Raw genomic sequence first — 24895 nt, forward strand, 5'->3', positions numbered from 1 at the left:
CAATCTAACCAAAGCTTTGTTTATTTGTTTGTTTGTGATTTTTGGAGACAGGATCCTAGTTGTCCTGGAATTCAATTTGTAGACCAGGCTGGCCTCGAATTCACAGAGATCTGCCTGCCTCTGCCTCCTAAATGTTGGGGATTAAAGGTGTGCTCCACCACTGCCCAGCACCCCCTCCTTTTTAGTCTATCAGGTATAGTGTTCTATCTGCATGTATGCCTTCACCCGAGAAGAGGGCACCAGATCTCATTACAGATGGTTGTGAACCACTATGTGGTTGCTGGGAATTGAATTCAGACCTCTGGAAGAGCAGCCAGTGCTTTTAATCTCTGAGCCATCTCTCCAGCCCCCACCAAGGCTTCTTAACCTATGGGTCACATAACTGAATGTGAGGATCGCAAATGATTTGGCAATAGTAAAATGTTTCTAAAGATGTGATGACCAAACATTAATTCAAAATCAAACACATAATGAATCTGAGATATTTCCGGCAAGTTCACCCACACTGTATGAAGCAACTTCCCTGCAACCCTGACTCTGAACACACAACATAAACCTCTTACACTGTGTTCCATTTCACTACACCGTATCAGCAAGTGCAGCCGGAAACACCTTGGTGCACACTCGAGACCCTTGTATCTTAGGAACTGCAGGGGTTTTGCTATATATACGAAGCTTTCTGCTCTTATAGAAACAATGGTCTGATTACAGGAAACAGAGACTGAATATTCTCCTATTATTCCTCAGCATGGATCAAATTAGTCCTATCTGGGACCTGGAGAGATGGCTCAGTAGTTAAGAGTACACAGTGCTCTCATAGAGTATCCAAGTTCAACTCTCAGCATCCATATTAGGGGACTCACAGCCTGCTCTAACTCCACCTTCAGGGGATCTGATGTCCTCTTCTGGCCTCCACAGGTACCCACACACAAGGTGGTAGATGCATACCCATCCATATATACATAAGTAAGAACAAAATAACATCTTGGGCTGGACATGGGGACATGTACCTTTAATCCCAGCACTTGACAGAGAGAGGCAGACAGATCTCTCTGAATTGGAGGTCAGCCTGGTCTGCAGAGCAAGTTCCAGGACAGCCAGGGTTACACAGAGAAACCCTGTCTAGAAAAACAAAATATAGAAAAAGAAAAGTGTGGGGGGGGAGGGTTCTGAGAGCAGCCTGGGAAGGGCAGGTGTTTGAAGAAAGGCAGAGGGGTTTCCAGAACCCTTAATGACAGTAGTAAATCAAGAGCTGAGGCTCTAGCCTCCAGGACCTGTCACACAGGTCCCCAAGCACACTTGGTGCCCAGCCGACCTCATGCTCCTGGTCACACACACAGAGGTAGGTGGATGTCACCGAGACCACTTTACAGGTGATGCAGAAGGAAGATGTCAGACCACACAGTTATAAACAGGGGCAGAGTCAGAACTTAACCCAGGATGGGCCAAGTCCACACAATCCAAATGCCCACATCAAGCTGACCCACAAGAGTCAGGGGCACGGCTTTGACTCATGGACCAAAACCACCTCTGAACCTCAATCCCAACTCCACCATCTCCACCAGCCTTCCTACCATCTCCTTGAAAGTAGAGGAGTACCTGGCTAAAGAAAGCAAAGTTGGGGCTGGAGAGATGGTTCAGTGGTTAAGAGCAGTGGCTGCTCTTCCAAAGGACACAGGTTCAATTCCCAGCACCCACATGGCAGCTCACAACTGTCTGTAACTCCAGTTCCAGGGGGTCCAACACCCTCATTTACATGCAGGTGAAACATCAATGTATATAAAATTTAAAAAATTAATTTAAAAAAGCAGAGCTGGTAGCTTTGTTCCCCAATTCCTAACACCCCCAAGCCTATTCTGCAGAGAAAAGAATAGAGGGGTCTCGAGTACCGGGGAGCAGATTCTGGAACAGGGAGGTGGAAGTCATGGAGACATAGACTTCAGCGAAACAGGACGTTTCCAAATGAGGAAGAGTTTCCTCCCAAGCAAATGAACTCTCTACCACTTGACATATTCAAGGGCTTCAATGCTAAGGAGACTGAGGCCCTGGATCCTAAATCAGAACTGATGAATGAGCAAGGGCTGGCAAAACGGCTCAGCAGGTAAAGGTGCCTGTGCCCAGGCCTGATGACCTGAGTTAGATCCCGGGGCTCCTTCCGAAAGGTGACAGGAGAGAACTGACTTCCCAGAGTGGTCCTCTGACTTCCACACTTGTGCCTAGATATGTGCACTCTCACGAGTGTGCATGCGCACACTCACTCTCGGGTACGCTGGCTGAAATGAATCTATAAATGAAACTTAAGAACTGGTGGCCATCTAGATTTCTTTTGACACTAAGAGTCAGTGCTTCTGTGCAAAAACCTAAATATGCACTGGGCTAAGATGGATGAAACCCAGTACAAAAGAGATATGTCTAAACTTGGGAAGCCCAGGGGAGTCCTTCCGGCAGCCTGGCATGTCCAGCCCAAGAAAAGGCCTAAATTCCAACCACTGGCTATGTCCTTTGTGCCCCTCACCCAACACACACACACACACACACACACACACACACACACACACACACACACACACACCACTCTGGCTCTTGGCCTGAGCTTCCTGCCTGTGCAAAAGACCACAGACGGCAGCACCAGGTCATGCCCAGATGCCCTGCCTAGAAAGGACTTCTGCCTGCACCTCTTCTTGGGTCAGGATCTATCAATAGAACCCATTCTTCATCCCCGAGGCTCTGCAGTGCCAGCTGTGGTTACCGTGGCAACCCAGCAAAAGGGCAGAACTACTAGCCCTAAGGCCCTGGGAGCTGTAGATTAAATTTCACTATTAGACAGTCGCTCCTTTGGACCATTATAAATACAAGGCACAGACACCATTTTACCAATTTTGTATCTTCAGTGACCTTTACGGCTATCATCAATCGACAATAGTAGTTTCCCACTGGCTCTAGGTGATCCTCCAGGTACCCTCCATCCTTAAACCCCTACTATAGCCTACAGCTAAAGCTGGGGGTAGACCACTGACTTCTTTGCTCTGGGTCATGAGGATGCCTCTGGAGAGACCAAGCCACAGAATATTTGAGCAAACCTGTCATCTGTAACACTCATAGCCTGAAAAACTAAAGCCCAGGGGCATTTCTTCTCCAGGTCTCACTAAAAATACAAATAGACTAAGGGAAAGATCTGAACCAGAACCCAGACCAGGACTGGGGAGACCGCTCAGTGGGTAAGAGATTTGCTACCAACATGAATGAACTGAGTTCAAAGCCTGGGACCTGCACGGTGGAAGGAGAGAACTGAGCCTGTCAAGTTGACCTCTGACCTCCACATGTGCACTATAGCATGTGCAAGTGTACACACATGCATTCCTATGCATACATAAATAAATAAATGTAAGCCGGGCGTTGGTGGTACATGCCTTTAATCCCAGCGCTTGTGAGTTACAGACCAGCCTGGTCTACAAGAGCTAGTTCCAAAACCACAGAGAAACCCTGTCTCGAAAAACCAAAATGAATAAACGTAAATTTAAAAATATTAATAAACAAAAACAAAACAGCCATGAGTGGTACATGCCTGTAACCTCAGCCAGTGGCAGAGGCAGGTGAACCTGAGGACAGCCTGCTCTACATAGAGAACTCCAGGCCAGCCAGGTCTACAAATAACACTCAGTCTCAAAACAAAAGCCAGATGAACCTTTTTTTTTTTTTTTTTCCTTCCAAGACAGGGTCTCTCTGTGTAACCCTGGCTGTCCTGGAAGTTGCTCTGTAAACCAGGCTGGACTTCAGAGATCCGCCTGCCTCTGCCTCCCAGTGATAGCATTAAAGATGTGTCTGACTCACTATTCATAAGGAAGTCTAACACATTCGAGGTAAGCACCCCGGCATTCTGATTCTAATGAGGCCGTGGAGAAGGGTGCTTGTTTGCTGGTTTCCATCTGGAAGATGAGTCAGGGAGACTCAGGGTGAGGAAAGTTGCCTAAGCTCACACAGTTCCAAATGTTAGATTCCATTCCCTGTGACCTAGACCCTGGAGGGCCACGAACTGGGACAAGCACCTCTGGAATCACACTTATCAATTTAAAAAGTTCTCACCGCTGCCACCAAATCTAGAAAACAGAAAGAGAAAGGGTCTCATCAACTCATCTAATCACCTTCTAAACTGTGGATGGCTCTTGTGCACAAGCCCAGATGGCTTTCCAAGTGCTCCAGGGTTCTTGGTTCCTCAACCTTTCCCAGACCTCTAACCAATAAACACCAACAACTGTTGCTAGGGGATCCTGTAAGTCTTGCAGCTGCTCAAAGTGTGTTCTGTGAGGGTGAATCCTGACTCCTTTGATCTTAGACTGATGTTTGTAGCGAAGACTAAATTACATGTTCTACATATGAAACACGGTCATTAAAGCAGGTTATTTGAATTCCAAACCAAATTACACTAAACACATTTAGTAAATAATGTAGAAACTGCAAACACTCCCAGATGAAGTGAGTCTCTAAAGAGAGACAAGGAGGAAGGAAGAGAGAAGGGAAGGGGGATATTTTTGTTGTTGCTATTTGGTTTTGGTTTTGGTTGAGACAGGATTTTTCTGCGTAGCCCTGGCTGTCCTGGAATTCAGTCTGTATTGTATACCAGGCTGGCCTCGAACTCACAGAGATCCACCTGCCTCTGCTTTCTGAGTGCTGGGATTAAAGGTGTGTACCATCACCTGGACAGCCTGAGTGGAGTGGAAATTTTAAACTTTTTTTTTTTTTTTTTGTAGTGCTAGGGATCAAACCCAGGGTTTTGAATCAAGGAGTGCTTTACCCCGGAGCTACATCCTCAGTCCTGGAAAGGAAGCCTCAAGAGTCTTTAAAATACGTATCAACAAATGATGTTACATGATTTTGAGCCCTGATTTCTCTTTTTTTCCTTTTTCTTTCTTTCTTTCTTTCTTTCTTTCTTTCTTTCTCTCTTCCTTCCTTCCTTCTCTCTTTCTTTCTTTCTTTCTTCTCGTTCTTTCTCTTTCTTTCTTTCTTTCTTTCTTTCTTTCTTTCTTTCTTTCTTTCTTTTTGAGACAGGGTTTCTCTGTAGCCCTAACTGTCTTAGAACTAGTTCTGTAGACCAGGCTGGCTTTGAACTCCCAGAGATCCGCCTGCTTCTGCCTCCTGAGTGGGATTAAAGGCATGTACCACCCATCTCCCCTGGCAAGTCCTGACATTTCTAAAGATTTATTTATTTCTCATATCATGTATATGGATGTTTTACCTGGATTTATGTCTATCACACTTGCATGCAGTGCCCGTTGAGGCCAGAAGAGGACATCTGTCCTCTGGAACTCTAGTTCCAGAGTGTTGTGAGCCTTCACGTAGGTATAGGGAATTGAACCTGGATCCTCTGGAAGGGCAGCCAGTGCTCTTACCATCTCTCCAGCTCCTGAGCCCTGATTCTTAAAAATGAACTGTAGCTGGGTATGACAGAAAATTTGGGAGCTGGTGAGATGCTCAGAGATTAAGAGCACTGGGTGCTCTTCCCACGGACCCAGGTTCAATTCTGAACACCCACCTGGCAGCTCATGGCTGTCTGTAACTCCAATTCTAGGGGGTCCTCATACAGATATACATGCAGGCAAAACACTAATAAATTTTTAAAAAGGAAAAATTGGGTGCTGGAAGATGAAAGAATAAGACTCTTGTTGAAACCAGTAAGCTAAGAGTAGGCTTGAAAATTTCTACAAAGCAAATAAAGAAGACAAAAGGGCTCTTAGAGCGAGCAGAGCTGAGGGCTGCCTGAGTAACCTGAAACTCCTCAGTGACTTCAGTACGGTACAATGAACTGGCCCCTTTCAGTTTTCAGTAAGAGGGAATGGAGTCTATGAGATTCTGGGGCCCAGGCCTGAGAGGAGGATCCCAGGGGAGACAAGGAAGGACTGAGGCAACACTTGGGAGTCAAGGAGTGCAAGACAGAAAGAGGAAACTGCTCCTTCCCTAGGCTAACCCTTCTCAGGAACAGTCCCTAGTCCCTCTGGGCTGCCTGCTCCCACCACACAACTGGAAAGGCAGTCTCAACTACTCCCTTCTCGCTGACAAGGGAATGGTTTGAAGCTACACCCTTGGCTTGTGTACGAGTGAGCTGGGCTGGCCACACTAGGCACTAATTTTGCTCCTGATCCAGCAGACTCCAAGAGAAACATTGAGCCTATCCAGAGCCTGCCTGGGTGACTGGCACAGGCACAGATTGGGAAAGGGTGGACCTAGAAACTTTGCTAGTCTAATACTTCTGGGACAACCCCAGCTTAGCTTCACTACCAAGGGTTGACTGGGGACCCCTGGAAAACTGACCTAGGAGCACCTCAGTCATGATGAGTGCCTGCTGACCTCTAGGCACATGCTGGGAATGGAGGATGAGACTTCCCCTGTCTCGGGGGCTCACAGCTTAGGTAAAGACAGAACACCAGTGAGGAGGTGCCTGCTAAGGGCTGAGGATGATTGGCAAACCCAGGGCCAGAGCACAGAGCAGCCCTGGACCCACCCAGGGGAAGGGATGCATCTTCAGACCCCAAAATGAGAAGCCACGGGTGGAGCAAAGCAAGAGAAGTTGACTCTATGGAGGGTCAGGCAACCCTGCCAGGTGCACCTAAATAACAAGAGCCTCAGGTTCCAAGCACTCACAGGGCCAGGGAGGAAGTGTGAGCAGTCAGGCCCCAGAGCTGAGCCTCTGGCTGCACAGTGAAGACCTCGGGGAGGGTGCATGGAAGGCAGTGAGCAGACATGTTTGCCCGGCACTGCACACCAGGCTTGATTCCCAGCACCAGGCCCACTCCGTATCTCCCATGAAGTCCTTTCACCAAGTGCAGGCTTTATAGAAGAGGACTGTGGCCAGCTAGAAGCTATGGCACGTGCCCAAAGAAGGGCCAGAACCTAGACTCAGCCAGGCAGGCAGACTCCAGGGGCCAAGCTTCACTAAACCCCTGGGTTTTACCCTACAAATCACGGAGCGCCTAGAGGGTCTGAACATGGGTAGTGATTCAACAAGGTCTTGGGGTAGAAAGTTTGGCACCAGAGGGCAGCTGCATCCAAGGCCCAGGTGTGAGACAGGGAGTTCAGCCTTGTCACTGGGGCAGGACAGGGTGACAGGAGTATTGCCAGCTCTGGCCTGGAGTAGATTACCCAACAGGAAGGACGCAGATTCCAAGCTAGCTCAAGAGTCTGCACCCTGTAAAATCACCCGCTGCCACACTTGCTTTGGTGCCTGGCTCGCCCCATCAGCCACACACTGTAAGTAGTCATTACAGGAAAGAGGGGGGTAGGCCAGGGAGGTCGGGCAATGGGTCTCTTACTCCCCTGCCTAGCAAACTATTAGGCAAACCCAAAGGGTAGGGAGCCCTTGCCATCTTTCTTTTCTCTTTTTCATTCTCCCATCTCCTCTTGGGGGGCGGGGCAGATCTTTAGTAGCTTAGAGTTGACCTTGAACTTCTGATCCCCCTGCCTTTACCTCCAGAGCAAACCTAAGACTCAAGCATGGGAGGGAAAAGATCCCACTGGGCCTTTTCTCTAGCCTTCTCTCCTCTCCCCTCGACTCTCTCCCCTTTTCTCCGCTCCACCCTCTCCCCTTCTCTCCTTCCCTCCTCTCTTTCTTTCCTTTGTGAGCCAGAGTCTTACTCTATAACCCAGATCGGCTTCACACTCATAGCAATCCTCCTGCTGAGAGCCTTTCACATTGGATTATAAGCATGTGTCACCACATCCCCCACACCTGATTTCCCAATCATGTCTTCTAAAGAGTGCCAACCCTGTAACAAGGATGTCTTAGGTGGCAACACAGGAACAGGGACCAGCATCCCAGTGTACAGGTGACCAAGTAACTTGGACCGGAGGCTGGAGGAGTTGAGGTACTGAGTTTTTGGCTGCCCTCTGTGAACCCCAAGAAAGTTCCTTCTCCTGTGCCTCAGTTTCCTCATCTGTAGTTTGGATCTGACAGACATGAGTTCTTAAGCCCATTCCAAGGGATGCCTGGAACTCACAGCTGAGTTCATGTTGCCCTGCAAGGCTGCTCCAGCCTGGCCAGCCTCAGGAAAACAAGCCCACAGGTGACTTCACCCAGTGTCCCTGTGCCCTGGGCCTGTGTGTCCTGCTGAGCAGTCAGAAGGTACTCAAGGAGAGCAGGGTTCAACCCTCTGCCTTCGCACAGCCCTATGGGAGACAGGCCTGGCCGGCAGAGAGGCTTTACCCAGTCTCCCCCATGCCTGGGCCTCCCACTTTGGAGCCCCTCAGCTGGAATGAAGAAGCTGGGCGGTGACAGGGAAGGCTCCTGCTGGCTCTGCCATTTATTATTTCAGTACTCTGGTTGCTTTCCTTCCTGCAAGGACGGAGCCTGAGCCGGCAGCCGTGTGCCCCATTCACCCCAGGTGGGGCCTCCGAGGATGGTTCCCAGCCTGGGCAGCAGGCCAGCCTGCCAGCTCAGTCCCTCCACTGCCCCTTGAGGGGTAGCTGGAGGCGGAGAGGAAGAGGGGCTGCAGGAAAGGAGCCACACCCTCCCCCACATGGAGCCCTCAACAAACCCCAAGTTTCCTGGCTGGGATTTTTCTCAGGAGACTTCTCGGCAGTGATGAGCTAAGAGAGCAAGAACTTTGCTGGACCGATGGCTGAAGATTCCCGAAGATTCCCAACCGACCCCTGGCTGCCAGCCCTGGATTCCACCCAGTAAAGGGAGAGAGCCTGGCCTGCTGGACAGAAAAAATAGGAGATCTGGAGCCTGGAGCCCTTTGGCCTCGACTGGTAGCCAGGACAACACCCACCCCCTGCTCTCCATCATGAGCCCCTCTGGCATCAGCTATGGAGCACTTGGCAATTTCCTAACCATGCTGAGCCGAAGCCAGTCACCTTGGCTGCTCCCTATGCCTGGAGGGCTCTCCCTCCTTCTGGAGACAATCGTCTCTCTTGACTCAGCACGAGGGTCACCCCCAACTCCCACTGCAGAATTGAACTGCCCCCGTGTTTGCCATTCAGTGACAGCTACAGGCTTTTACCAGAGCCCTTACTGTCCTGTGTGCCATACTTGTGACCTCAGAGGTGAGACTGAAAACAGAGGGAAGGGAGTACCTCCTGTGTGTGCATTGGAGGAGGCCAGGGAAGGGCATTGGATGCCCTGTTCTGTCACTCTCCACCATATTCCCTTGAGACAGGGTCTCTCACTGAACCTGGAGCAAGGCTGGCAGCCAGTAACTAAGTCTGGGCAATGTTCCGGTCTCTGCTTCCTACAGTGCTGGGGTTACAGGCATTGGCATGACCACACTCAGCTTTTTATGTGGCTGCTGGGATCCGAACTCAGGTCCTCACGCTTGTGCAGCAAATGCTCTTACCCACTGAACCATCTTTCTAGCCCTTCATTGCTTTCGTATATGCATTACCCACCACAGGGCTGTCCATTACTACCTATGGGATGAAGGAGTGACTGAATTAATTAATTAGCTAATTAACATTATCAAGGCCCCACTGGAACACAAAAAGGCACCAGGGAGTAAGAACTCCAATTGTCAGGGCTGGAGAGATGGCTCAGAGGTTAAGAGCACTGGCTGTTCTTCCAGAGGTCCTGAGTTCAATTCCCAGCAACCACATGGTGGCTCACAACCATCTGTAATGAGATCTGGTGCCCTCTTCTGGCTTGCAGGGACACATGAAGACAAGAACACTGTATACATAATAAATAAATAAATCTTAAAAAAAAAAAAAGAACTCCAATTGTCACAGTATGATGTCCAAGTTCAGGGTCCAGTCCTGTTAGCTGTGTGATGTGAGGCAAGTCACTTAACTTCTCTGAGCCTCCATTTCCCGTGCTGTCAGGTGAGATGATAATGGCACCTATCTCAGAGCGCTGAACCCCTTCCACATTTAAGTGACTACCCTGGGGTGCTGTATATAGGAAGGGCTTCCTAATAACTATTGTCCAGTAGCTGCTTTTTCAATATTCCCAGGCTGCCCGGGAAAACCACCTAGAGTGCTAAACATACACACACAAAACAAACAACAACAGAACAACAGAACAAACAAACACTGGGGCCTCCCTTGAGGCCCATGACCTCTCCCTAGGGGCAGTATGAGAAGCCAGGCATCACCAGAAGAGTGAGTGGGAAGCTCAGCTCTGGATCAGCTTCCCAGGTGCAAATCCTGGCTCTGCCACTTCCTGCTGGTAGAGTAGCCAGATTTAGAAAAATAAATATACAACACTCAGCTGGACTTACAACTGATAAACAACTTGGGGGATGAGGTACTGTTCAGTTATTGCAAGGACATCCTGTATGTTACCTGGCAATCCCGCTTGCTAGGTGCTTTACCCCTCTGTGCCCTAGAAGGTTCCTTCCGTGGGGAATCGCACAAGTGAGTCTGTGGAAAACACTTTCCACACTGCCTGTCTGCTAAGATAGGCAGTGGGACACACTTTAAAAATGCAATGCTAACTGTAAGAAGCCAGAGACAGAATGCCACATACTACCGGAGTCCATCATTGAAAAATGTCCAAACCAGGCAAATCCAGAAATAGAAAGTGGCTGGGGTAAGCAGTGACCACTACTCAGTACAGGGCTCCTTACTGGGGTGATGTGATCAAAGGTTAGATAGTGATGATGGCTGTACAACACTGTGAAAGTACTACCAAAGACCACCAAATTATATGCTTTAAAATGGGGATATGGCCTAATGGTAGAGCGTTTGCCTAGCATGGGAGGTCCTCATTCAGCCCCTAGTGCCATACATAATAAAGAATGAATGAATAAACAAATACATAAATTTAAAATTAAGTGTATGCTTGTATCTGAGTGTGAGCATGTGCACATGAGTGCAGCTGTCGGCAGTTTTGAGACCCTGGATGTAGTGCTGGGAACCAAATACAGGATCCTTTGGAAGAGCAGTACACTCTGGTTTTTTGGGAGGGTCGGGGTTCAAGATAGGGTTTCTCTGTGTAGCCCTGGCTGTCCTGGCACTCTCTTTGTAGACCAGACTGGCCTTGAACTCACAGAGATCCGCCTGCCCCTGCCTCCCAAGTGCTGGGATTAAAGGCGTGCGCCACCATGCCTGGCTGCAGTACACTTTCTTAACCCCACGCCATCTCTCTAGCCCCTAAATACATATTTTTTTTCAAGTGGAGGTGTAGCACAGTGGTGAGAATTTGCAAGACCCTGAGTTCAATTCTCAGCAAAAAAGAGAGAAAGAGGGGGAGAAAGGATGAGGAGAGGAGGGAGGGAAACGCTTAAAATGGTCAATTTTATGTAATGTAAATTTTATCACCACTTTAAATAAAAACACTTAATGGCACCACAGGAGATGGTTATACATGGCCAGAACCAGCCTCTGGGGCGGGTTAGTAACAAATATTTGATTCAGGAACAGGTGGATGGGAGAGCAAAGGGCAGAGCAGAGGAAGATCCTGCCTCCTTTAAAGTCAGGCTCCAGAGAGCCGGTTGTGGTAGCACACTCCTTTAATCCCAGCACTCAGGAAGCAGAGAAAGGTGGATCTATGTTCTATGAATTCAAGGCCAGCCTGGTCTACAAAGCAAAGTCCAGGACAGCTAGAGATATACAGAGAAACCCTGTCTCACAAAAACAACAACCAAACAAAAAAGCCTCCAAGCCAGGTCTGGCAGTACCTAACCTATAATCCCAGCAGCTGAGAGGCTGAAGCAGGGGGGATCACTGCAAACCCAAGGCCAGCCTGGGCTACAAATGAAGACCCTGTCTCAAAGGTCCTAATAAGATGGTAATAAACAAGCAAACAGGCTCCACACCTCACTCTCTGTCTTCTAAAGCACAGAGCCTTTTCTGATCTGCCCCCAGGGCCACATGGACTATTCTCCACCACTCACTGGTACGCACTCCTAGCAACTGCCTCATCCCTCTGCAGGCACATTTACGTGACTGTTTTTGCCAGGTCTTCGATGGAATCCTCCCTGACTTACACATGGAGAACCGGATTCCGAAAGGTTAAGCTTCTTGTCTGGGGTCACACAACCAATATCAATTCAAAGCCAGGTCCCTCTGACCTCACGGATTGCTTGCTATTGAACTCTGCCAGGGAAACGGATACTGTGGACATCATAGGTTGATCATGCTTTCAAGGACAGAGTCCTTCCCCTACCAGATGGAAACCTTGTCTGGTCACCTCTGTGACCTCAGAAACTGCCTTTGGACCCACGGGTGTTCTGTAAATATGGTTTAATGGGTCACTAACCTCTAGTAGGCATTCAGAGCTTTCTGGTCTGCTTTCACATTGACTGCTCAGCCACCTGGAGAATTTCCAAGCAGCTCCTGCGCAGGCCTCGCCCCTGGGAGACTCTGATTTAGGGTCAAGGTGGAGCCCAAGGTATCTGAAGTTCTTCAAGCTCGTCTAGAACCAGCAGGGAAACCTTCAGCGGCTGCTATCAGATCAGCCAGCTCAGTCCTCCAGAGTGCCCCTGGTGACTAGAGAGGCTGACACAACATTCCCAGGGCCTGCCCTGGAGACTGAGGAACCCTGTGTGCTCTCCCGGAACCACCGGCCTCTTAATCAGCCTATCTGCCTAAGACCTATGTGACTGAAGGCTAGGGATGCAGCTCAGGTGGCAGAGGGTTTGCTAGCATGCGAGGAGCCCTGGGTTCAAACCCTAACACTGTGCAAACTGGATGGAACATGCTTGCAGTTCCAGGACTTGGAGGCTGAAAGGCAGGGAGATCAGGAGTTCAAAGTCATTCTCAGCTACATAGAGACTCAAGGCCAGCCTGAGCTACTAGTACTTGCTGCACAAGAATGAGGAACTGAATTCAGATCCCTGGTGCTCACATAGATAGCCAAGCTCATAGTACTTCTGTAAACCCAGCACTGTGGGGTAGAGACAGAAGGCAAATCCCTGCAGCTCATTGGCCAGGCAGCAATGAGAGACCCTGTCTCAAAACAAACACAAAGGGCAAGAGCAATTAAGCAAAGACGTGTGAGGTTGGCCTCTGGCCTCCCACATACTCATCTACAAGTTCACCAGCACACACATTCACAGACCCACAACATATGCCACCCCCCACCCACCACCCTCATACACATCACACACACACACACACACACACACACACACACACACACACACACACACACACACACACACACACACACAGACGCTAAAGTTAAAAAAAAAAAATAAACGACAACAAAACTAGGTGATCAAACTGCCTTTGAGGGTATTTCTTCCTTCCAAAGTTTCAGTTTCTGTTTCCAGATCTACCTTGTCACTCCAATGCCCAGAAACAGCTGGCATCAGCCAAGAAAAGCACTCACGCAAGGCTGAAGTATGTGCAGGAGGCCAGCCCTCACCCGGGACAGAGGCAGCTGGGAGGGGCGGGGCTGGGCTCCCAGAGTCCCGTGTCTCATTCACCTCTCTTCAAAGTAGCGGACAAATCTCCTTTAGCCTGCCCACATCTCTCCAGCACCCAGAGAACATGACACCAACCCTGTTCACACACTCTCCACTGACCTCCACAGTACTGAAGCCATTGGTGGTTTTGCTGTCTGCTTATTTTGCTATAGAGGCACCCGGGCAGCTGACAACCTCTCCTTTCTCCAAACATTCTCACAGCTCTGAGGTCCTGCGGTCTCCAGACCCCTCTCTACTTCCTTGGAAGCTCCTTTCAGTCTCCTTCACTCTTTCCAGTCTCCTAGATTCCTTGTTCCACTCTCTTTCCAGGCTTCAGCTCCCCAGAGCAAGGACCTGGGCTCCCCCATCCCTCTCCCAGAGGTGAGCTCATCCATTTCCACTGCCACGATGGATGTAAATGAGATGCGCAGATTCGGGGACTTTTGGAGTGCTGGGTTATAGACACCCTACACACTGGTAAACCCGTGCCAAGGACATCTGACATCACGACACAAGTCTTAGCAGGCCATGCCTCATAAAAGCCAACGAGACCGCATTCTTGCTTCTCCAGGCTCCCCTGCACCTAGGCTCAGTTAGTAGAAACACTCCCTGTGGGTCTGAACCAGGAGAACAGACTGGGAAAGTCCACTGTAGTGCTGATAAGCAACAGTAGTGACGGTGTCCTACGATATTGGCACCTCAAGCTGTGGCATTTAGTGCATGGTGCAGTGCCCTGACAACCTGGCTCTGTGACGCCATTTTGGTCTTAACCTCTGCCTGCTGCTCAGCCCCAGTTCTCCAGCTCAGGGAACTTCTGGGAACCACTGAATTTCCCATCAAGTGAGTTCCTATTCTGTCTAAAGCAGCCCAGGTGCATGTTGCTGGGGCTAACAGCAAAATGCCTAAGACACACCTACCATATCCCTAGTTTGGGCCTGGTGTGTGTGTGTGTGTGTGTGTGTGTGTGTGTGTGGTGTATGTGTGTGAGTGTGTGTATATGTGTGTGTGTGTGTGTGTGTGTGTGTGTGTGTGTGTGTGTGTGTGTGTGTGTGTGTGTGTTGTGTGTGTGTGTGTGTGTGTGTGTGTGTGTGTGTGTGTGTGTGTGTGGTGTGTGTGTGTGTGTGTGTGTGTGTGTGTGTGTGTGTGTGTATGTGTGTGTGTATGTGTGTGTGTGTGTGTGTGTGTGTGTGTGTGTGTGTGTGTGTGTGTGTGTGTGTGTGTGTGTGTGTGTGTGTGTGTGTGTGTGTGTGTGTGTGTGGTGTGTGGTGTGTGTGTGGTGTGTGTGTATGTGTGTGAGTGTGTGTGTGTATGTGTGTTGTGTGTGTGTTGTGTGTGTGGTGTGTGGTGTGTGTGTGGTGTGTGAGTGTGTGTGTGTGTGTGTGCATGTGGAGGCCAGAGGTTGGTACTGGTTGTCTTCCTTAATCACTCTCCACCTTATTTATTTATTTTGGTTTTTGCTGTCCTGGAACTCACTCTGCTGACCAGGCTGTCCTTGAACTCAGAAAATGCCCACCTCTGCCTCTGAAGAGCGCTGGAACTAAAGGCATGTGCCACCACTACCTGGCTTTCCCACCTTAGTTTTGATACAGGATCTTACTGAACCTGGAGCTCACTTATTCAATAGACTGCCTGTTCAGCAAACCCCAGGGACCCTCCTGTCTCTCCCTCCCAGGCCTGGAATTACAGGCATGCATTGGCAGACCTGGCTTTTTATGTGGGTGCTGCAGAGTCCAAATTCAGGTCCCCATGCTGTGCAGCAAGCACTTTACCTCCTGGGCCATCTCCCCAGTCCCCTAACTTGTTGATACAGTTTTCTGTGTGCCCTGTTTTGTTGACACAGGGTCTGATTCTGTATGAGGCTGGCCTCTTAATTAGTTATGTAGAACAAGTAAAAATTATGGTCTTAACTATCTCTGCCTCATGAGTGCTAAGATTAAATGAGACCTTGTTTCAAAAAAGCAAAACAAGTCGGGTACGGTGTTACTCAACTTTAGTTCCAGCACTCAGGAGGCAGAGGCAGGTGGTTCTCTGAGTTCAAGGCCAGCCTGGTCTTCAGAGCAAGATCCAGGACAGCCAGGGCTATACCGAGAAACCCTGTCTCTAGAAAACAAAAAACGAAACAACTCAAGCTAGGCATGGTGGTACACTCTAATCCCAGCACTTGGGAGGCAGACTCCAGTGGATCTCTGTGAGTTCAAGAACCAGAGCTACATAAATGAGATCCTGTCTCAAAATAATGATGATGATGATAATGATGGCAACAACAATAATAAAAGTCACACACACACACCACAGCAAAATAAATACTAGCATTGCCCACAAGCTTCCATGTGACCTGCCCCTGTCTATCCTCCGAATTCATCTGGAATGCTATTACCCCACACTAGGCTTCTGTCCCTTTGGCCTCTTTTCAGTGTCACATACACCGTGGGTTCTTTACTGCCAGAGGGCTTTGTTGAAGCTGTTCCCTCTGACTGGATCAACCCTGGGCCATTAGTCTCTTTTTGGTTTTTATGTTTTATTTATTTATTACATAGCCAATACGTTCTAGATATCGGCTGTAACGCTATGACAAGAAGCTGGGTGTATAGATCACAACAGAGGGTATGTTTAATACACAGGACATCCTAAATTCAATCGCTGGCCACACCAAAAATAGTAAAACTGGGAATACAATACCAAGATTAAGAGTTTAATCTCAAGGAAGAGAAAATGTATTCTACAAAGAAACCAGACGTTGCTAGATGATAGTGGCATCTTTTTTTAAGTTTTTTGAGACAGGGTTTCTCTGTGTAGTTTTGGCTGTCCTAGAACTCACTCTGTAGACCAGGCTGGCCTCAAACTCACATAGATCCACCTATCTCTGCCTCCCCAGTGCTGAGAATAAAGGTGTGTGCTGGTGGCAGCATCTTTAATCCCAGCACACGGGAGGCAGAGGCAGGTGGATCTCTGTGAGTTCAAGGCCCGCCTGGTTCAAACCCTGTCTCAAAAAAGAAAGAAAGAAAGGAAGGAAGGAAGAAAGGAAGGAAGGAAGGAAGGAAGGAAGGAAGGAAGGAAGGAAGGAAGGAAGAAAACAGATATTAATAGTTACACAAGTAAATATAAATTTTGGCAGGGCAGTGGTGGCGTCTGCCTTTAATCCCAGTACTCGAGAGGCAGAGGCAGGCAGATCACCATGTCTGGAAAAAAATGAAAATGGAAAAAAAAAGGTGAAGAAAAACCAACCAACAAACAAAATAAATGGAATCTATGGGAAACACCAGAAATCTGAGCAGCCAGACCAGCTAGAGGTCACCACAATGTTCCAGGGGAGAGCTGATAGGTAGGTGTGGACCAGGAAGCAATAAGGAAAAGTAGGCAGACTGAGGATACACAGCAGGTAAAACTCATGGCCCTTGGTGAAAAAGAGTGCATGAGTGTCCCAACTTGTGCAACAGAACCTGGCGGCCCGCCTGAGGAGTGTGGTCCAAACAAAACTGCTGCAAACTGCTGGACATGAGTCTGGGCTGGGTGAGTCACTGAGAGGCAGGAGGTGACTGAAGCCATGAGCTAGACTGTCTGGAGAGAAAGACAGCAGGAAGAGAGATGGTGACCCAGGGCCCAGCCTTAAGGAAGGTCTGGACAAGGGGATGGATTTCCTGCCACCTGCTACCATATGAATTGTTGTTGAATTTGCTCATCTGCTCCCTGACTGACTTCTCCAGAAGAAACTGGCCCTACAGCAGCGACTGCAGCTCTCTTGCTGAGTGATGAGTTTTCCTAGCAACTACTACACAGCTTGGAATGCAATGCCAAGGGCTGTGAGACCCTTGGCAAGGTTGCCTCATCTAGTCCTTGGTCAACCTGATTGGGTTTCTGATCCCCAATGTCCAGCAACAAGTCTGAATGTGCAACTTGTGTTCCAGGCCCTCTGAGATGCTAAGCATCCTTTAGCATTCCAATGGGATAATATGTAACTGCTCTAAACAGGAGGCACTGGGCAGCATGGGCCTCTCCCCAGAGGCCAGACTACACCAAATAGAGAGAAGCTTCCTGGATGTTCCTGAGGGGAGTTTCTGGACCCTGTCCTCCTCAATTAAGAAGTGCCCTCCTCCCCCAGGGTAAAACTGTGGCCATGTTTACCCTGCCTGAGTGTGACCTCTATTGATGAAATGAGGGGTGTAATCAGTCCAGAAGCTGGGCTGGGCTGCCGCTTGGAAATGGGACATGAGAGACTGGCTGGGTTACCTTTAGACACTGGACCAATGAGGTCACATGACCATGGGGACTGAAGCTGCATTCTGGGATCTATGTAACAAGAAGGGAGCAGAAACCCTAATTGGATGAGACAGAATGAGAGAAGGTAGATGAAGCAGCTGCCTGGGCCCCCGACTCCTCCCAAGCCTCAACTCCCAGGCCACAGTGTCTACCTGGCCTCGCTATTCAGTTCCAAGAGGCACCTCTAATTCTTTAAAATAAGCTTCCTTTCCATAGAAAGAGGCTTGAGAGGGTTTATATTTTCTATAGTCTCCAGGACCACATAAATTTTTATTTTGTGTTTTGAGACAAGGTCTCATTATTTAGCCCTGGGTGTCCTGGGACTTGCTCTGTAGACCAGGCTAGCTTTGAACTCACAGAGATCCAGCTGCCTCCACTTCTCCAGTGCTGAGATTAAAGACAAGCGCCACCATGCCCAGCCTACATGATTGTTACACTAAAACAAAGAGACACACCCTGAGGCCAATTGTGAGAATATTAATACTGGTTATGTTGTCATTTTGCTTTTGGGGATTGGACCTAAGACATTGATCTATATCCTCACCCTAAGAATATTAATACTTGAGAATGAAATCCTTAGACAGATGAGGAGGCACACATCTGTAATTGTAACATTCAGGAGACTGAGGCAGAATTTGAGGCCAGCCTGAAGCTACATAGCAAGACTCTGCCTCAGAGAGAGAGAGAGAGAGAGAGAGAGAGAGAGAGAGAAGAAATCCTTTCAGAACACCAAAATCATTGGGTCTGGGTGTGGTGGTACACACCGGTAATGCCAGCATTCAGTAGTCAGAGACAGGGAATCATGAATTTCAGGCTAGCTAGATACACACACACACACACACACACACACCAAGGAAAAGGTAATTTTGACTCCATCAGAATTTCAACTATGCACTGTAAGACACGATATAGATTTTAGGTAAACATTCTCCTGACCATGACCCTTCCCCCCCCCCCCCCCCCGCTATCAGCTCTGAAGATAAACACTGGGAGCATGCATGTGTCCACAAAGACTGCCTCTGGCAGAGCACAGGTCAAAATGGTCTCCTGGCTTCTTGATATGCTCTCTTCCAACCAGTCCTTGCATTCACTCACTTGTGTTCTCCACTAAACTGGGTTCATCTCGTCTTCTACCTGGAAGTTGAACTTCCTCCAGAAAGTTCCTGTGTTACACTGGTCCTCACCTGCTCACTCCCTAGCCTGTTCCTTTGGCCTCTGACAACACTGACTGAGTCTTTCATTGAACACTCAGGACAGCTCCTGGCATTCCTACTAAATACCCTAAGGTGTGCTGCATGTCCCCATCCAGTCAGCAAACCAAAGAAGGATCACTATGTCCTCAGTGCCCAGCCCAGAAATGGCACTGGGAACTGTACAAAAGAACAGCCAGCCAGAACTGCCATGTCACGCATGGCAGCTGCCTTAGTTTCCCTGTCAAAGTCAACTGGGATGATGACTGTAGGGGGGTCCAGGGTAGAAGGGGCTGTCTGAGAGACGCAGGGATTATTTCAATACTCCTTCATGCTGCACGGAGATTCACAATGAAAAACAAACAACCTTTAGCAATTCAGTGAGGTTTAACAGGGAAGAATTAGGAGACTCCATTTCAAGATGAAATAAGTGAGGTTTGGGGAAGTTCTAGAGGGAGGCCAGACAGGTGAACATTGCAAGAAAGAAAACAGGACCAGAGGTTAGGACAATGAGGGAGAAATGCCAACTGCCCCCTCTCTCTTGCTCTGGGAGCTCAGACAGTGTCTGGCCTTCTTTGCGTATCTGTTTCTTCATCTTAAATGAGAGGAATTCTAGCTGACTTCTCTCTCAGCCTGCACACTCTTGCTTCCCATGTCCTGTCCCAGGGTCATTCCCAGTAGGGTTGATAAAAAAGGCCTGCAAGTCCTACGACAAGAGTCCTTACTTACTTCCAGGAAACCACCTAGACCTGGAAGCCTTGATTTGAGAGCCAACTGGAGATAAAAGCCTGGAGTTAGGTTAGTCATGCCCAGTACTGGAGGGAGGAAAAAAAAAAAAAAAACCCAGAATCAAACTGCATGTAAGCACATTATAATAACAGAGAGACATGACCACAAAACCAACCAGAAAACTCCAACAAAATTTATTCAAAAGTCAGACTCTTAACTTTTGGGACACTGAAATGCTGAAGAGAAAAGTTGTGCTTGGGGACACCAAACTTTTCTGCTGCCAAAAAAAAAAAAAAAAAAAAAAAAAGAAGAAGAAGAAAAGCAAGCTTGCAAGTGCATGGATCTGAAGGCAAAAAAAAAGTTGGCTTTTGTCTGGCCTGCCCTGGGGCAAATCTGAGCCCACTGGATCCCCAGATCTATTTCTTCTCCCAACACGAAGTGTTTCCACAGCCAGGTAGGGTCAGGTGCACAGGCACATACAGTCAGAACAGTCCCTTCTGCTCTGACTCAACACTCTAATGGGCAACCTGGATGACAGGTAAAATCCCTAAAGATGTCCTGAAACAAGTAGGCTGTGAGCCCACCTGCAGGAGGCACTCCTAAGGACAAGGCTAAGGCTATGGGATAGCATTTCCCTCTGAGAAGCCAGTAAGATACCCACATGTGTGTGTGGTAGGCCTGCTCAAGCAATCCTAGCCTCACTGGTTCTTCATACAGACACCTACTCCTGAACCAGGTGTGGTGGTGTACCCCTGTAATACCAACTCTGGAAAGGCCAAGGCAGGAGGACCACAAGTTTGAGGCCAACTTGGGCTATATAGTGAGACAGTCTTAAACAGTCACAAAACCTGAGAAGTATTCCTACTGTGTGCACAAGAAATGAAGATCCAAGAGATCTGGTCACTATCTAAAGAGATCTGTCAATTAACCTGACAGTAATGTTGCCATCTTTGCTCAGATTGCTCCCATGACCTCACAGCTCTATGAGGTAAACAATTATCCCCACTTTACAGATCAGATCACATGACCAGGCCCACCCATCTTGCAAACTGCAGGGCCAGGGTCTGAACACAGGTTAGCATCACTTGAAATTGACAGTCTTTGTACAATTCTGTTTTCCTTACCAAGGAGAAAAGTCAAGACAGAGAGCCAGCCAGGCGAGAGAGGAAGAAGGGAGATTTCCTAAGACCTCAGCTTTGAGTATTTCTGTGTAGTTTTGCATCTGCCACATAGTAGGCACACATTTATGGTGAAGGGTTGGGGGCTAGAGTACCAATGAAGTCCGAAATGCCACCCCAATTCGGGGTATCCTCTGGAAGAGAGCTGTAGTCACATTATCCTCCTCTGGCCACAGACCTCAGGCTGTCTGCTCCAGCATATTCTTTACAGACAACTAAAAGCTGCAGCGAGTTCAGAGAAGAGGAATGAACTCCAGTGAGCATGGGAATGGGGTGGGGCAGCCTACAAGGGCGAAAGAAAGGGCCTGGGACACTTTGCCTGGAAACACAAAGAGAAGAGAAGAAGGGAGAGGAGTCTATAAACTTGGAGGCGGCGACAGCCAAGGTGAACCCCGGCTCCTGGCGCCTTTCCATTCGCATTCATTCCACAAAGCGAGCCAAGTCTCAGAACCAGCGGCTAGGAGGAGGGGGCCTCCTCTCTCCTGAAGCCCGCCCGGGAGAGGTAGGTTCAGGACCGAGCCTGTTTCTCAGAACGGGAGTGACCTGGGGGTTGCATATTTGTGGGACTCCAAAAACGAAAACACAGCGGTAAGCCACTGAGCAAATATACGTTTGATGGGCAGGTCGCCGAAGTATTTGAGAGATGTGCCCCGACATGTAGGAGGCTTCATCGAGGTGACCCCGAGATCGCCCACAAAGTCCCTCTGGTCCTCTTTTCCCGGCTCCACCGTGAGGACACAGATGGTTGAGATGAGCTAGGTTCCCACAGATCTAGGAGGGTGAGTTTCTGGAGCGCCGCAAAGAGCCATCCTAGCTCCAAGCACCCCTGCAAAGGTCAAAGCCAGGCCCCGAATTGACGTGAGCCCCCTCCCGCCTCGGCCCCTCACCTCCTCCCGTGCTAGAGCCGCCCCCCGGCACCGGGGCATCTTGGAGGCGAAAGTCGCTGCCCCGGCTGGGGAGCTGAGGTCCTCGGCGGTGACGGCCAGGAACTCCGCAATACTGAGCTGCTCGGGCATGGCGGGCGCGGGCTGGAGTCGCCGGGGCTGCCGGAGCCGGGCGCGGGGGACGTTGCACTCAACCGCGGCTGCACCGCGCAGGGCCTGCCTCCACTACCCGCAGCGTCCCCTGTCCTGGCCTCCTCTCGCCCTGCCCCCTGGCCCGCCCCGCCACGCCCTTAACTTCCCTGCCACGCCCCGTCCACCAGCCTTTCTCTTCGGCCACGCCCCCGACCCGTTCATCTAACTCCCTGGCCACGCCCCCGACACCCTGGTCTAACTCCCTGGCCAAGACCCAGAGCCTCACCTAAGTCCCTGGCCCCGCCCCCATCGCGCTCCCCTAACTCTCCGGCCACACCCTAGCCGCGCCCCTAACTCCCTGGCCACGCCCTATCCCTCCCTCGTCAGCCGCACTCTGCTCTGCCTCCAAGATGACCTACAGTGGGGAGAGATTTTCCCGGGACCCGGCTCTCGACTCCCAGGCCCCGCCCCCGATCCGCTTCGCTTACTACTTAGCTCTACTAGCCTCTGAGGGCTGCACGCATGCCCGCAGCCCGCCTCGCTGACCCCGCCCTCGCGGCCCTGCGGCCTCTAGCCCCGCCCCTAACTCCGCCCCGCCCCGCCCACCGTGGCCTTGCCGGCTGAGCCGTTTGAGGTCTGCGCCACCAGATCGTGTAAGACCTCCGTGTCACCCAGCTATGTGCCATTGAATCAGTTGCCTCCCTGGCTTTTAAAAGCAATTTATTAGTTTTGGATCGTGTCGTAACCTAGAGTATGTTTAAGCAGGAATGGGAGAGGGTCACCCGCATCTCAGGTACGCAGAACGGCTCAGGTTTTTGTTTTGTTTAAACAGATTTCTTAATTCCACCTATGGCCGGGTACCCTTCCCGCTACGTTCCTCATCCATCTCCTTGAGCTCTTCCAGAGTTTCTTCTTGCCACCTTCACCGCCCAAACTGGCGCCTGTGGCCTCTTCCCCAGACCAGATCCTAAGTGGCCCCAGCCGCTGCTTCGGGCTCTGCTCCTTCCTTTGGCCTCCGGGACCCTCTCCATCTTCATTTCCTTCCTGGATATCTGTGCTGGCTCTTTGTGGTTTCGTTTTGTTTGCTTGCTTTTCCTTTGTTTTAAGACAGACCTTCCTCTGACTGCTGCTCCCGCCTCTCTCCCTGCTCCCTTCATCACCTATAGTCACTAACTTCCTTAATGTCTCTTGAACTCACTCTGCACACACTCCTGCCTCAGGACCTTCGAACTGCCTGGCCTCTTCCCCAGCCTGGAATTCGCTTCCTCCAGATTTGCTTCTCCCGGCTGCCTCCCTCTGGTTTGTGTTTGATTTTTGAGTTTTGTTTTTCAAGGCTTACCTCAAATGTTTCGAATGTAACCATAATGCTTATCCTGGGCACCTTGTTTAAAACTAGTCACCTGCTGGCTCCCTCACCCGTCACATCCAACAATGTCTTTATCTTGCTGGGTGGCTTTTTTTTTTTTTTCCCTATCCAGCACTTATTGTATGCTAGGTTTTTGGTATGAGTTTGCTTTTTGCTTGTTGTGTTTTTTTCATGTGGGTGGATGTTTTGCCTGCATGGATGTCTGTGTACCATGTGAACCAATGCTGGGTGCTCTTGGAAGCCAGAGGAGGGCATCAGATCCCCTGGGACTAGAGTAACAGCTGGTTGTGAGCCACCATGTAGCTGCTGGGAACTGAACCCAAGTCCTCTGCAAGAACAAATGCTACATAACCATCAACCCATCTCTCCAGTCTCTTTAACTTTATTTTTAAAATTTTACAATCTTTCTGTATGTGTGTGTGTGTACTCACATATGTACCCATGCATGACATTGAATTCATGAGGTCAGAGGGCAACCAGGAGTTGCAGGAGTTGGCTCTCTCCTTTCCATCTGGGTTGCAAGGATTGAACTCAGGTAATCGGGCTTGACAGCAAGCTCTTCTTTTTATTTATTTGTTTATCTTGAGACAGGTTTCATATAGACTCAAACTTACTGTGTAGCCATGGGCTAACCTCAGAATCCTGACCACATGCCTCTGTCTTCTGAATGTTAGGATTGCAGACATGTGCCACCACACCAGGCTTATCTGACACTTTCTGTATTCTAGCCAAACACTGTAACTGCATTACACCTCCGAGATCTGTCCAGGATGCTGCTTGCTTGCTTTCCTTTTTTTTTTTTTTTTTTTTCCTTTTTTTTTTTTGAGATGGAGTTTTACTATGTAGCCCTGGATGGCCTGAACTCACTATATACTCTAGGCTGATCTCCCACTCCTGGTATAAAGGCCTGTGCCATCGTGCCTAGCCGATGCTATTTATGTGCCTCCCATTTACCATGGAAGTTCTGTTAGAAAGGAAATGGGGTTTGTTCTGGTTAGGGCTTTGTGGGAAACCAGGCTAGTGTCCAGAGGCACAGACTGCCTGGGGTTGAATCCTGCCTTTGGTATCTGCCTTAGGTTAATAGTTCCATTTCTTCGGACCCCAGTCTCCTCTCCTCTCCCAGGCAGAATGAAGATGCCTTCCCTCCTAGGGTGGTCAAAATGAGTAGATGATACGTGAATGCAGAGTTCAGTCACAGCACGCCTTCACCCTTGTTATTCATTTCCCCACAGCTGATAATCAGTAGACATGTATGCAAGGAACGAGACACAGCATGCCAGCTTACATGTGCTCCATGTCAGCTGATCCATGAGCAGAAAGAGCTTATTTATTATCAGACTCTCTGCTGCCATGTGATCTACCTTCTGGAGACAGGTTCTAGGCTCATCTCCAGGTCATGGTAATTCATATCCCTAGGGCAAATGAGAACCGAGTTCAGGGGGAAATGACAGTGAAGGGGATCCTTACCCGAGGACCCCAGCTATGCTCTTGTACATCAGTCCCAGCGCCTTCCTGATCTAGTGTGACCTGGAAGATCTCTCTGAAGAAAAGAAGAAATCCCCACGTGGTTCCCCGGGGCAGCATACTGCTCTCACAAAGCCCTTGTCACCTACCTGCTCTCACACAGCCTGTCTCTTCTGCCTGCAGTATTTTTCCAGTTTCTTTTCAGCTTCATGGCTCAAATGCCATTCATTTTATTGCTTCCAAGAAGCCTTCCCTCGTGTCCTGAGGTGTTTTAATGGCCACCTCATAGGTCCTTGTGATTCTACAAACCCACAAAAAATGTTTAAAGAGAAAATGGGCAGTGCCAACTTTTAAAATG

General features: G+C 49.3%; 1 protein-coding gene across 1 annotated transcript in view; it reads right to left on the reverse strand.

Annotated features, from left to right (window-relative positions):
• Positions 1-21826, reverse strand: part of Asap3 (ArfGAP with SH3 domain, ankyrin repeat and PH domain 3) — a 41641-nt gene extending 19815 nt beyond the window's left edge. Inside the window, exon 1 of the mRNA XM_027399983.2 lies at positions 21572-21826. Within this exon, the coding sequence (XP_027255784.1) occupies positions 21572-21707 (136 nt within the window). The 5' untranslated portion in view covers positions 21708-21826. The remainder of the gene's footprint in view (positions 1-21571) is intronic.
• Between the last annotated feature and the right edge of the window lie 3069 nt (positions 21827-24895).

The sequence above is a fragment of the Cricetulus griseus genome, chromosome 2 (genome assembly GCF_003668045.3).
Source record: "Cricetulus griseus strain 17A/GY chromosome 2, alternate assembly CriGri-PICRH-1.0, whole genome shotgun sequence".
Classification (NCBI taxonomy): domain Eukaryota; kingdom Metazoa; phylum Chordata; class Mammalia; order Rodentia; family Cricetidae; genus Cricetulus; species Cricetulus griseus.